General features: G+C 35.4%; 1 protein-coding gene and 1 pseudogene across 6 annotated transcripts in view; both read right to left on the bottom strand.

Annotated features, from left to right (window-relative positions):
• Nucleotides 1-12,353, bottom strand: part of LOC741816 (UDP-glucuronosyltransferase 2B15-like) — a 230,244-nt pseudogene that overhangs the window by 32,647 nt on the left and 185,244 nt on the right.
• Nucleotides 1-12,353, bottom strand: part of YTHDC1 (YTH N6-methyladenosine RNA binding protein C1) — a 36,743-nt gene that overhangs the window by 1,844 nt on the left and 22,546 nt on the right. For 3 of the 6 annotated variants that reach the window (XM_517262.6, XM_003310368.4, XM_016951627.3), the window contains 7 exons: nucleotides 8,928-9,012; nucleotides 7,534-7,700; nucleotides 4,914-4,996; nucleotides 3,619-3,655; nucleotides 3,483-3,522; nucleotides 3,311-3,373; nucleotides 1,145-1,279 (listed from right to left, as the gene is read on the bottom strand). In XM_517262.6, coding sequence (XP_517262.2) covers nucleotides 1,145-1,279; nucleotides 3,311-3,373; nucleotides 3,483-3,522; nucleotides 3,619-3,655; nucleotides 4,914-4,996; nucleotides 7,534-7,700; nucleotides 8,928-9,012 — 610 coding nt within the window. Of the gene's footprint in view, nucleotides 1-1,144; nucleotides 1,280-3,310; nucleotides 3,374-3,482; nucleotides 3,547-3,618; nucleotides 3,656-4,913; nucleotides 4,997-7,533; nucleotides 7,701-8,927; nucleotides 9,013-12,353 lie in introns of all 6 variants that reach the window. The other 3 variants (XM_009447803.3, XM_063809596.1, XM_016951626.3) reach the window with 1 other exon arrangement.

Below are 12,353 nucleotides of genomic sequence, written 5' to 3'. Positions count from 1 at the left end.
AAGATTTCATTATAGATAGACTGTATATTTCTTTCTTGTGTGCGTAACTGAAAATAAACTACTAATTTAAAGTTTGTGAATTAGTTAACTAGTACTCTCAAATTATTTTACAGAATGTTAAAAGTCACGATAAGATTTGATTTAGAGAAAATTACTATCTTTATAAGGAAATTACTGACAACACACAAAAAAAAGTCTCAAAGATAGGCTAGAAAGCTGCTCTGATTCTCACAAATAGGCCCACTCTTCATCTTAAGTGGGAAAATAAAAAGATGTTTATTTGGCCCCATACAGACTCATCAACCTAAGTAGTGAGTGGAAAAAAATTCTAACTTGCATATCCTACTTAAACAACAAAACTACCTTTCTAAGGCTATCAAACTTATATGCATATGAATTATGCTTCCAACACTTGCCAGAAGACAATTCTGCTTTTTAAAATAAAAGTACTATGGGGGGGGGGCATTTAATAAACTCAGCCCCACTAGTTAAAAACCCAGAAAACTCAAACTAAAACTAGAGTCTTTTTTTCATTGGTCCTGTTTTGAAGCCATCAAAAAAAGCTTTCACATCAATCTTATCAAATATTTAACAGAATCAATGAATAAAGGACATGTCTGCTACATATCATAACATCTGGTTATTCTTTGCTAACATCACAATAACCAGAGGTAAAACAATTTATTAGTTACTAGCTTTGACATTTGGTAGAAATAAAAACAAATGACTAAATGAGATTACAGCTTATCAGCTAACTTAATATACACCATCTATCCTAGAAAAATTGAGTAAGAATACACAAAAAGTTCAGAAATACCTATTAACAACATTAATTACACAGCATAATTAAGATCTCAATATGGAAAGAACATAGCCTAGGTACTACCTAAAAGGAGTTCTATTTGTAGGCGTTTGCCTTAAGCAGTTTGTGATTTGATCATTAAAAGAAATATATTCTATCTATATAATCCAAAGGGGCATAATCAGGCATTTTTAATAAAAACAAACTGAGAATTATTCCAAAACAGTCTGCAGTAAGAATATGCAATGGTCCGTCAATCATCATACTCTGGTCTCCCCATATTTAAGTTACCTACAGAATTCTAAGCAGTTCCCTCACATCTTTGCCTCCTTGTGCACTTACTACTCGTTTATCTCTGTATCTTGCTTCATGTGGTACTGGATGATGTCCTGAGTAAGGGGGATGAGCTTGAGGAGGTGGAGCATGGTGCTGATAGTAAGGATGGTGTGGAGGTTGTTCCATTCCTGGGTAAGGGGGCTAAAAAAGGAAAACCATTTACATTAAGAATCTACCAACACCCTTGTAAACAAGCCATTCTTAGAACCCTTCATCCAAAACACCAATCCCAAACAAGTGAATCTGTACTAGACATTTACTTTGATGGCATTAAGGTGTTTCAAAATATGCTTTTTGTTTGTCGAAAATTACACATCTTCTAAGATTTAACATGTTTATGCTTTTCTACTCCTATCATATAAATACCAATGGAAATAGCAAACACTTACATGGTGCTTACTGTGAGCCAGGCATTGTTCTAAGCAACCTTATGAGATAGATACTATTGTTCCCAGTTTACAAACGGGAAAACTGAAGCAACAAGGAGTTAAATAACCTGCTTATAGTCACACTACTGTTAAAGTGGTGAGGCAGGCATACGGCATCCGGCATCCTAGTTCTGCAGTTGGTAAACTGGTTAACCACTTTGTATGTATCTGTTCTTAGAAACATCAACAGGCCTGGTGTGGTGGCTCACGCCCATATCCCAATGCTTTGGGAGGCTGAGGGAAAAGAATCCCTTAAGCCAGGAGTTGGAGACCAGCTTGGGTAACAGAGTGAGACCCTGTCTCTATAAAAAAATTAGCCAGGCACAGTGGCATGTGCCTGTAGTCCCACCTACTCAGGAAGCTGAGGCAGCAGGACCACTTGCGCCCAGGAGTTCAAGACTGCAGAGAGCTATCATCACACCACTGCATTCCAGCCTGGGAGACCGAATGAGACACTGTCTCTCAAAAAAAAAGTCCAGGAGCAAATTAACTTTTAAATGCCATTAAAAAATGAATAAAGGGTAAATTAAAGATTACTTTCATAGTTACTATCAAGATCATGTATTATTAAATTTTTAAAATTTCCTAGAATCTAAAGGGGAAAAGTCTCATAATCATCTGCATATAATAGTATAAAACTGTATACCTTAAAAGTGAAACAAAAGTCAGATGAAGAGGCCATATAACATATTGCATTTAAAAAAAGAGATAAATTAAAATGTAAGAAAACAGTAGAAGCTACTTCAACTTCCAGGTTTTTATTTCTTGAAAATTAATGCTTCAGCTATCTTCAATATCTTAAAATATACTCTAAGACAATTCAGTTTTCTTAAATAATTAAAAAGCAGGAATAATCAGGGTTTAATTAATCTTATTTTACACAGAAAATTTAGTGAGTATTAGATCAAGCACTATGCTAAACTTAACATGTACTTTGTAAATTTATCTTCTTGACAATGAAAATGACACTACTACATTAAATTTTAAGCTATACCAGGACAGTCATGATGTCAATTTCATTCACCATGACATAATCAGAACAAGCACAGTGCCTTGCACAGAGTTAAGTACTAAATATTATATTTGATAAGACAAAGAATCAATGAATGCCCATGGAATTTTACAGATGAGGAAAACTAAGAGTTGTATTAAGAAATTAACCCAAGGTCAGAGTTGGGAAGAAAAAGAAATATATCTGAACCCAAGCGGACTTTGCACTAATTACTACCATAATACACTATTACAGTTCTCAAGCCTGTACTATTAACACAAATGAGCTTTTAGTCTTTAGTTTGAAAGACAGCATACAATTATTTATCATCAAAAATCTGTATTTTAAGTCTTTTTGAGATGGAGTCTCCCTCTGTTGCCCAGGCTGGAGTGCAGTGGCACAATCTCGGCTCACTGCAACCTCTGCCTCCTGGGTTGAAGCAATTCTCCTGCCTCAGCCTCCCCGAGTAGCTGGGAGTACAGGTGCGCACCACCACACCCAGCTAATGTTTTTTGTATTTTTAGTAGAGACAAGGTTTCACCGTGTTGGCCAGGCTGGTCTCGAACTCTTCACCTCAGGTGATCTAGCCGCCTCAGCCTCCCAAAGTGCTGGGACTGCAGGTGTGAGCCACGGCGCCTGGCCAGTTTAAGTCTCTTTAATGAGTAACTGTAACAATCATATTCTGAGTAATCACCTGAAATACTAGAACTGCAAATTAAGTTACGTAACTTATAAAAATAGAATAATACAAACCATTCCTTGCCAAGGTGGTGGTGGTCCCATGTTATGAAATTCCCTCACATAATCATTGTAGGACTAAAATAAAAGATGATAATGTCAATATAATTAAAAATTATCACAGAACTGCAAAATAAATCACAGCCTGATTTTATCCACATTTAAATAGATAAAATGAAATGCTTACCCCATTTAAAAACACATCTCGGCGAACTCCTGAAAATCGTCTGTTGGGAATAAGATTTGTGAAACTAAATTCAGGTAATTCATAAACTAGTTCCAAGAATGTAATTCAAAACTAGGCAAGACTGAACCCGACTTACCTGTCCACTTCCTGGTATCGTGGATCCTTTAAATACCCTGTTCAAACATCAAGCATTTTAGTAAATCAAATTTATATTTTTCTTTTATGGCATTATAATTAAACCTTCCTTACCACTCGTTTCAATTCTTTCCATGAAATATGTACTTTAAGTGATGCTACTACTGTATTATCCCATTTTCAAATTTTCTTCTCAGATTACATGATAATCTAGGAAATAACTAATGATATCATAGAATTGTAAACTGCTAGAGAAGCTTTCAGATAGGTATCTTCTACGTTCACACTCCAAATCTTGCTAATCAGAAAATTTCTTCATTCTGCTTCACAGGGAAGGTAAGGGCAGAGGAACTATCTTGAGCACACTATGACAGGACTTCCTTAAAACAAATGTTTACTTTCCACCTTGGGTATATGTAGGTCTTACCAAGAAAACCACAGATAAGCTTTTTAAAATGTAAACTTAAGGGGGAGGGGAAAAAATTGCAAAAGTTGCAAAAATGAAGATGTACACACTGAAAATGAAAAATCGATGGTGGTTAGAAAAATATTCTTTCCCCTGCTTCTTTTAATAAGGACCCAACAAATTAAAATGTAAAAACATTTGAGTGGTCATGTTACTGGGGAAAAACTATTTTCACTTTCTACAACAGGACAACCTATTTTGGAAGAATGAGGCTAATCAAGCCACTTGTTACATAATAGTGCTATAATGATCACTAACATCAATCTCCTAACTGCCTAAGTTTCACAAGTGTATCACTGACTCTCTTCAAATACATGATATCCCTTCTTGAATATAGTTTGCTCTCTTAAATTTCAGTAAGGGATAGATTAATTGAAAAGCTACATTTAGATTACATACCGAGTATTTCCCATTCCTCTTCAAAGACATAAAGATTTTTATTTAAAAAAATAGCATTGTATGTATATATATCACATGAAACACTAACTACCATAGGGAACAAAAAGCCTGACAGAATATAAGGTTATTGCTTTTCATAACTACTTTTAATCTTAAACACATGTGCAGATAAGTTTCCATTTTTGCAAAATTAGCAATTTCAGGTAATTCATAGGGTATGATGAGTTACACTGGAATAGACTAGACAACCTTAACAAAGTTAAGGGAAGAATTACACTAATGAGAACTACTAAAATTTCTCAAAATTTAAGTAGTCAGGTCCTGAATTTTTTTCACTTTTAAAACTGCAGGATTGTGAGGATTGTTTTTAATTTTTTTATTTTTTTCCAATAATTTGAAATCAAGTATCTGCAGGATTATAAAATATTAACCTGGTCTCTGGTGAAACTCAGGGGGATAGTCAATCCTTGGTTTCTTTCTGCTGTTATGAATATCATAATCTTCTGGTCGACGCCTACACAAATTAGACACATTAGAAATTAAACCAAAAACTGCTGGGAGAACAAAGAGTAAAGCAAGAGTTTCTGACAGAGATAAGTACAAAGAATAACCCATTATTTAACATCTTAATTTTTTTAGTGAGCAAATTATTTTAAAATTCCTACATTTTGATTCTCAAATTAATTCCTATAAACCAAACCTTAAATGTACTGCTGGAAGTAGATATTCTCTGCCATCTCATGCTATGATGAGAAAATTGCAGACTAGTCCAATCAAAACATGTAAGTCACATTTTAGTAGTCTAAACAAAAGTAAACAAAGTCATTCTCAAACTAAATACCAGTTTTAACAATTAAAACACTTTCCCAAATAAAGTCTCCATTCAGATGAAAAATAAAAATTAGAAAAACCTATCATCATTGTACAATATGTAATTCTAAAATCTGCATATTTAAAACTTATAAATGTCATTTTAGGTTAAGTCTAAACAAAATTAAGAATTTATTTTTCCTCTGCTTTGCACAAAATTATGAATTTTACATGATCATACAGAAAATTTGATACTTATTAAAAGCAACTTTACAGGAAAGTTTTTAAAATCTTAATAGTTAAAAAACTATTTCTTAATAATCCTTAATAACATTTACTTTTTCTTTCTACATTTAATGACATTTAAGAATTAAGGGAATTTTTTTTTCCAGAGACAATGCCTTGTAATAAAACAGGCTTTTATAAATTGGCAAGTAATGGGTCAGAATTTTAACAGAGTTCATAAAACTAATTCAAAATATATTCTTTAGAAGGTGAAACTTTACTGACTACAGAGGGCTGTTCTTTACTGTCTTCCATAAATCGGGTTAACTTAACACATCATTAAATACACTTCAATTTACTTAGCAGCTAATAAAGAGTTAAACAAAAAAAAGTCCAAAATATTTAGAAAATAAATATATCTTTTTACCCTTAATGTCAATAAAAACTTGATAACAACCTAGCATTCACTAGTTTTCAGCTATTTGTCTGAGTACCAATTGCTTTCATTAACTTTTTCAACACAGTTCAAACTGCAAAGTTAAGTGCAATAATCCCAAGCCCCCCAACAGAATAAAAACAATTGCATCTACAATAAATAATACTAAGAAAATTAAAAGCTGGTTTAAAAAATAAACATACCGCTTTCCTGTAGTTTGGGGAGTGCATTTACGACCGGTATAAAACATGATAGTAACAGTTCATACAGTAGTCCAACTACTGACTTTAAGCTGTAAGCCACATACATAAATGGAGGCCCTGGCAGGCTTGAGAGAAGGTGTAGTGGTGTAATAAGTATAGTTTGCAGTCCATTGCAAAACTGAGGTAAAAACTTCACTTGTATTTATTGTATTGCACTGGAAACCTCTTAGCTTAAAACTTCAAAAGACATCTTGGTGCTCAGTCCTTTTAGGCCAAAAATAAGGGGCTCTGCCAGGTTTCCTCCTACCTACTCGACAGTGTCCTTTTTAAGCTCAAAGAAATGGGGACTCTTGTTGGATTATCTGTACCTACCACAGGATGTCTCCACCAAAAGGAAATTTAACCAAAGGTTTCATCCCATCAACCATACATCCAATAGTCTTTAGCAGAATATTTTAGATTTAGCTGTATGCAAATCTACACAGGGGAAGGTGTTGGGTAGAAGGGCTTAAATCAGTCCTTTGCAAAGACTTCTCCAATTCTGTAACAAGTTAAACCCCCTTTTTCTGGAAAATGCTGTTTAGTTCATAAAGTAGTGATCAATAACCATGGCGATCCTCTAAAAACCATTTTTAAGTCCACAGGTACTGCCAGCATCTGGAAAAGTTGTAAACAGACACAGCAACAGCCCTTCTTTTTGGTTTGTTGCCGGGTCTCCCAGGGCCACTTGATCCCCTTTGGAAAGAACCTATTGTTTTCAGAAGCTCAGCAAGATGTGTGAATTCACTGGGTACATGTTAGAGAATATTTGGCAATAGGGTTAACACATCACGGTGATAAAATCTGAAACAGTCCCAATAATGCTCCTCTTGAATATCAAAATAACTTAAAATATTTTATCCTCTAAATGAGGCGTCATCTTCTGAAAAAATATTAGTGATCCTTTATAAAAGTCCCATATCTGATAAGGCTTATCCAGAGACATACCTGAAAGAAAAGGCTTTTTAAAAAGTATTAACAATTTTTGCAAATAAAGACTTCCTCCTCTTCCTCCTTTCTAGCCTGTTCTTAGCAACAAATGCCTACCTCATTTCAATTGTATACATTGTATTATCAGAGTATTATCTAATCTAAACTGGTTATCACTGGTTATACTTTTTTCTGCATAAGGAAAGATCCCCATTTTCCTCTTGAAAAATGACTGAGACCAAGGTGACCATGTGAAATCCTCAATGAAGCCACAAACTAGTCCATGCAGCTTGATTTGAGGATTTTCTCTTTCTTCTTTACCGCAGGACAAACTTTTGACGAATCATATTCCTCCATCATGTTATTCTGATACATGTGCCTATTATCAGTCCAAAGAACGTTTCTAACCTTCCCACATCCCGGACTGGTTCTCGACGGGATGGACGTCCTCGTGATCTGGGCTGAGAATGCATTCTTCTCTTGTGACGCATTTTATGAATGACCTGATACAAGTCAATACTTTCATCGGGGGGAAACAGAAGACAAAGCTGGGTTCCACATTCAAGTTCAATTTCCTAGAATAGGAAAGTAGCAATTTATAAAACAAAAACAGACCCTTTCAACAGACTTGCATTTTCCTGATGTACCAGAACAAAAACTGACTTGGAAGCTTTCTTCCCAAGGCTGATGATCATATGGGATTCCAATAAGACTTCCAGATTTATAAAACATTTCAAAAGTGTTTTGTGTATTTATATAAAGGGTAAAAACTAAAAGTGTAGAATCTCTGAAGTTAAATACACAAATGCAGTTGCTTAAAATTCTGTGACAACCACCCTCTGAAAAGGGACTATTTCTTTGTGCAAAATAGAAAAATATCAGGACAAGGTCATTTAATACAATGGAAAAAAAAATTCATGTTAGTGTGTGTACCAACAACTTTGATAATTATGATCTACTAAGTGTACTGAAATACATTAGATTTACCGCAAAGGCAGACCAATCCATGGGCTCTTTAAAATTAAATCATTTTCAGCTATTTGTAATTGAAAAAGTGAAAACATTTTTACTCATGAGCAATAAAATGTCATATTACTTTTGCATGGCCAGGCATAGTGGCTCATGCCTGTAATTCCAGCACTTTGGGAGCCCCAGGCAGGCGGATCGCTTGAGGCCAGGAGTTTGAGACCAGCCTCGCAAAATGGTGAAACCCTGTCTCGACCGAAAATACAAAAATTAGCCACTTTCATAACCTGGTCTCCAAAAAAATTAAAATTAAAAAATAAAATAAAACAAAACTTCTGGTTCAGAATTACATGTGAGAATTACAAGGGTCAAAGAAAGGTTTTGGTTAATTTTCAGTTACTCCACACTTTCAGTTCCATTTGTAGACTTGAAAACCTGAGTACATATATTTAATCTTTTCAGAAAGCTGCCTTCTATTCAGAAAACTTTAGCACATATACTAAATGGCAATTCTAAAATGTATTACAGAAACTGAAGAATCTGTTAAACAGTGATAATATAGTAAAAAAAAATTTTAATCTGGTAAATTCTCTTTAGAAATATTTCCTTCAATTGTATCAAATGAAAGTACCATATAAAGCTGCCTATATTTCAACATTAATGGATGTCTTATTAGTCTCAATCGCAGTTATTATAAACTTCAGATAAGACTATTTTTTCAAATTCTCACGTGGTCTCTTTCATCAGAAAGGGTTAAAACAAATACATCGATAAAGATCTCTAAAAGGGTTGACTAAATGTGTTTTTTTTTTAAAGAATCAATTAAGGCCACAAACCTGTCCATCACGTCCGATCTTTACTGGTTTATGTTCATTCCAAGGATTGGTGAGATGAGCCGACTTAGTGAAGGGTAATTCACGCCTAAATACAAAGTAATATCAATTACATTCTTCTGCAGAATCCTTTAAGGACCTTATACTACTTTTAGTAGTGAATTCCTATATTAACTGTGACTTAAATGTGACTAAATTTTTAAAATCACTTACAGTGGTTAATTCCCTATAGAAAGCCTCTTCAGAGACTTTTTCCATATTCTCCAGTTTTCTAAAAAGAGCTTAAGAGCAAGGGCTTGAGAACCAAGATAACTTGGGGGCTTAAACCCCAGCCTGCTCTCTTCTCTGAGCCTGAATCTATTCCTTTGATAAACAAGAATATCACCATCTACTTTATAGTTGTTTTACGCAGTTTGCAAATGAAATGACACAGAAAATATTTAGCATATCCCTTTCTTCTATGAACTCAAAAAACTTAAAACTGACCAAAAAGAAGCTGGACCTTAACCCAGCTGTTAAAACCAAATGAAAATAGAAGTGTCCCTTATTCTCATTTGGAGGGTGCTTTCCCTGTTCAAATGTACTTCCTCATTCAATATGGCAATACTCTTCACTACGCATAGAATGGCTTGAGTTGTGCAATAGATAATTTATTTATAAATGCATATATTTATATTAATTATGCCCTTTACTGAAACTCAAGGGCAGTATCTATATAATTTAAATACTAAAAACCTGGTTTTAAGATCTCTGAGCCATGAGACAAAATGGTCTCACCAAACTTAAAAAGATATCCTCTATTTTTATAGTTGTCAACCTAGCACAATGTCACATGAATACAAAGATGACACATAATCAACAGTTGTTAGCTGCCAAGAATTATAAATTAACAGTATTTGATAAGGTTTTATCTGCCTGTGCATAAAACAAATAATGCCAAAATAAATAAACACTTTAAAGAACTATTCACTGTACTTACAATACAAATGAAACTTTTCAGCCAAAGGACATACAAAGACGAGAAAGATAAGAGTTTGCATCCCTAACCTTTCTTCCATAGCCATCGAAGAAAAATAAGCACACACAATTTTCAAAGACAATGGGTACTATATGCACAATACAGAAAATTTTTTTTTGTTTTTAATAGGAGTGGTTGTATCTATTTTGAAAGAAAGAAAAATAATCACAAAATGCTTCATGAAAGAAGTGGTACATGAGTTAAGCTTGAAAGAAAACCCAGGTAAAGCCTTATGTAGAGAACTAAGGCAGGGATACATTTGAAACAAAGAGAAGGGCTAGAACACAGGCATAATGGAAAAGGGAAAACATAAGTAACTTTGCCCAGTGAACATGCCACATAACCTTACATGAATTTTCTTGAAAGTGAATATTGCCTGCTCAGACCTTTTTTTAAATTTAATTTTTTAGAGATTGGATCTATTTTGCCTTGGCTGGTTGTGAATAAATGGGCTCAAACAATCCTCTCACCTCAGCCTCCCAAAATGCTAGGATTACAGGTGTGAGCCACTACACCTGGCCTGAATGCTCACATCTTATATAACTTCTTTTAAACCTCAGGAAAAACTTTGACATTTTCCAGGGAAATAGAAGTATTTTAGAGTTAAATTAACAAGGTGGTATATTCTGTGATGGTGGTGATATATATATACATGGAAGAGTGGTCAGTGAGTAATGAAAATATCCACTAAGTATCACTTAAAAGCTTGGTTTCTTTTTCTAATATACACCTTACTTCACCCATCAAGAGTGAGTCAAAAATACTGAATTTTTTTTCCCCCTTTTCAGGCTCTCAGAAGTAGAAAGACTAGAACAAGTCCACATCAAAGCTTGAATATCCAGAGGCAGAGATCTAGTTTTCTTTGTATTCTGTTCAATAATTTAAATTTTTCTAATTGCCAGTTTAAAACAGTTATAGGAAAGGAATAAATGAAAACCTACAGCCACCAAAATATAAGAAGGTTATAAATTAATGGGATTATCACTGTTATTTAAATATCAGCAATTAAATACCCATGATCCAAGTAGAAGTAAAAGCATAGGCCAAGCTAAATGTATCATTTGGGGTTGAGATTCTTTGGTGGCACTGGTTCCAACTAGATTCAAGAGACATCTGTTCACTGTTTCAACACAGCTAATCTCAGCCAGAACATCACAGAAAACTGTGAAGCCTGAGGCAAAACAGGGCTCAGAATAAATTAAGAGAAATTGCAGGGTCTGTGATCCATGTAGCATCCTTATTTTATCCTTTCTTCTCAGATCACAATCACAGAACAAGCAACCTAACAGTTACCTTCTGAGCAGCTATGTTATGAAGCATACAGATACAACTTATCTTTACTGTGAGTTCTTTGAGAACATGTAAGGGACTCTCTGACCTAAGTGATTCTGCAAATAGGGCAAATTTAACAAAAGAATGTAAAACTGTGCACAGTTTTTTGTTTTGAGACACGGTCTCACTCTGTTACCCAGACTGGAGTGCAGCTGCATGATCTTGGCTTGCTGCAACCTCCGCCTCCTGAGTTCAAGGGATTCTCATGCCTCAGCCTCCCAAGCAGCTGGGACTACAGGCATGTGCCACCACATCTGGCTAATTTTTGCATTTTTAGTAGAGACGGGGTTTCACCATTTGGCCATGCTAGTCTCGAACTCCTGGCCTCAAGTGATCCACCCACCTCAGCCTCCCAAAGTGCTGGGATTACAGGCATGAACCACTGCGCCCAGCCATGCAGAGGCTCTTATATGCTGGAGAGTGGTTTGTTGATTAAAGTTAGAAAGAAAAATGGAGGCCGGGCGCAGTGGCTCATGCCTGTAGTAATCCCAGCACTTTGGGAGGCTGAGGCGGGCAGATCACCTGAGGTCGGGAGTTCGAGACCAGCCTAACCAACACGGAGAAACCCCGTCTCTACTAAAACTAAAAAATTAGCCGGGCGTGGTGGCACATGCCTGTAATCCCAGCTACTAGGGAGGCTGAGGCAGAAGAATCGCTTGAACCCGGGAGGCGGAAGTTGTGGCGAGCCGAGATTGCGCCATTGCACTCTAGCCTGGGCAACAAGAGCGAAACTCCGTCCCAAAAGAAAAGAAAAGAAAAATGGAGAGACTCTAAATGAAAACAGAAATGGGTTATTTGGAATGGACATGAAAGGAATATAACATCTAGTCAGTAAATGTAACTCTGGATGAATAATATTTCATAGATTATGCCTTATTTTGAGCTAATTACAGGTGGCAACCTTAATAAGTCGCTTTTTATGCCTCCCTCTATCAGCTAAAACATGACACTTATCTGGTCCCAATCTTCCACGTGCCTACCAACTACCTGAACCATCAAGAATTTAACAGGTTTGAGGTGGGTCTCAAGATTCTGCATTTTAACAGTCAGATGCTACTGATGTAAGTGATCCAGGGATC

The sequence above is a fragment of the Pan troglodytes genome, chromosome 3, assembly GCF_028858775.2.
Source record: "Pan troglodytes isolate AG18354 chromosome 3, NHGRI_mPanTro3-v2.0_pri, whole genome shotgun sequence".
Lineage (NCBI taxonomy): Eukaryota > Metazoa > Chordata > Mammalia > Primates > Hominidae > Pan > Pan troglodytes.
The sequence above is the reverse complement of the archived record's forward strand: the minus strand, read 5'-3'. Positions and strand labels throughout refer to the sequence as shown.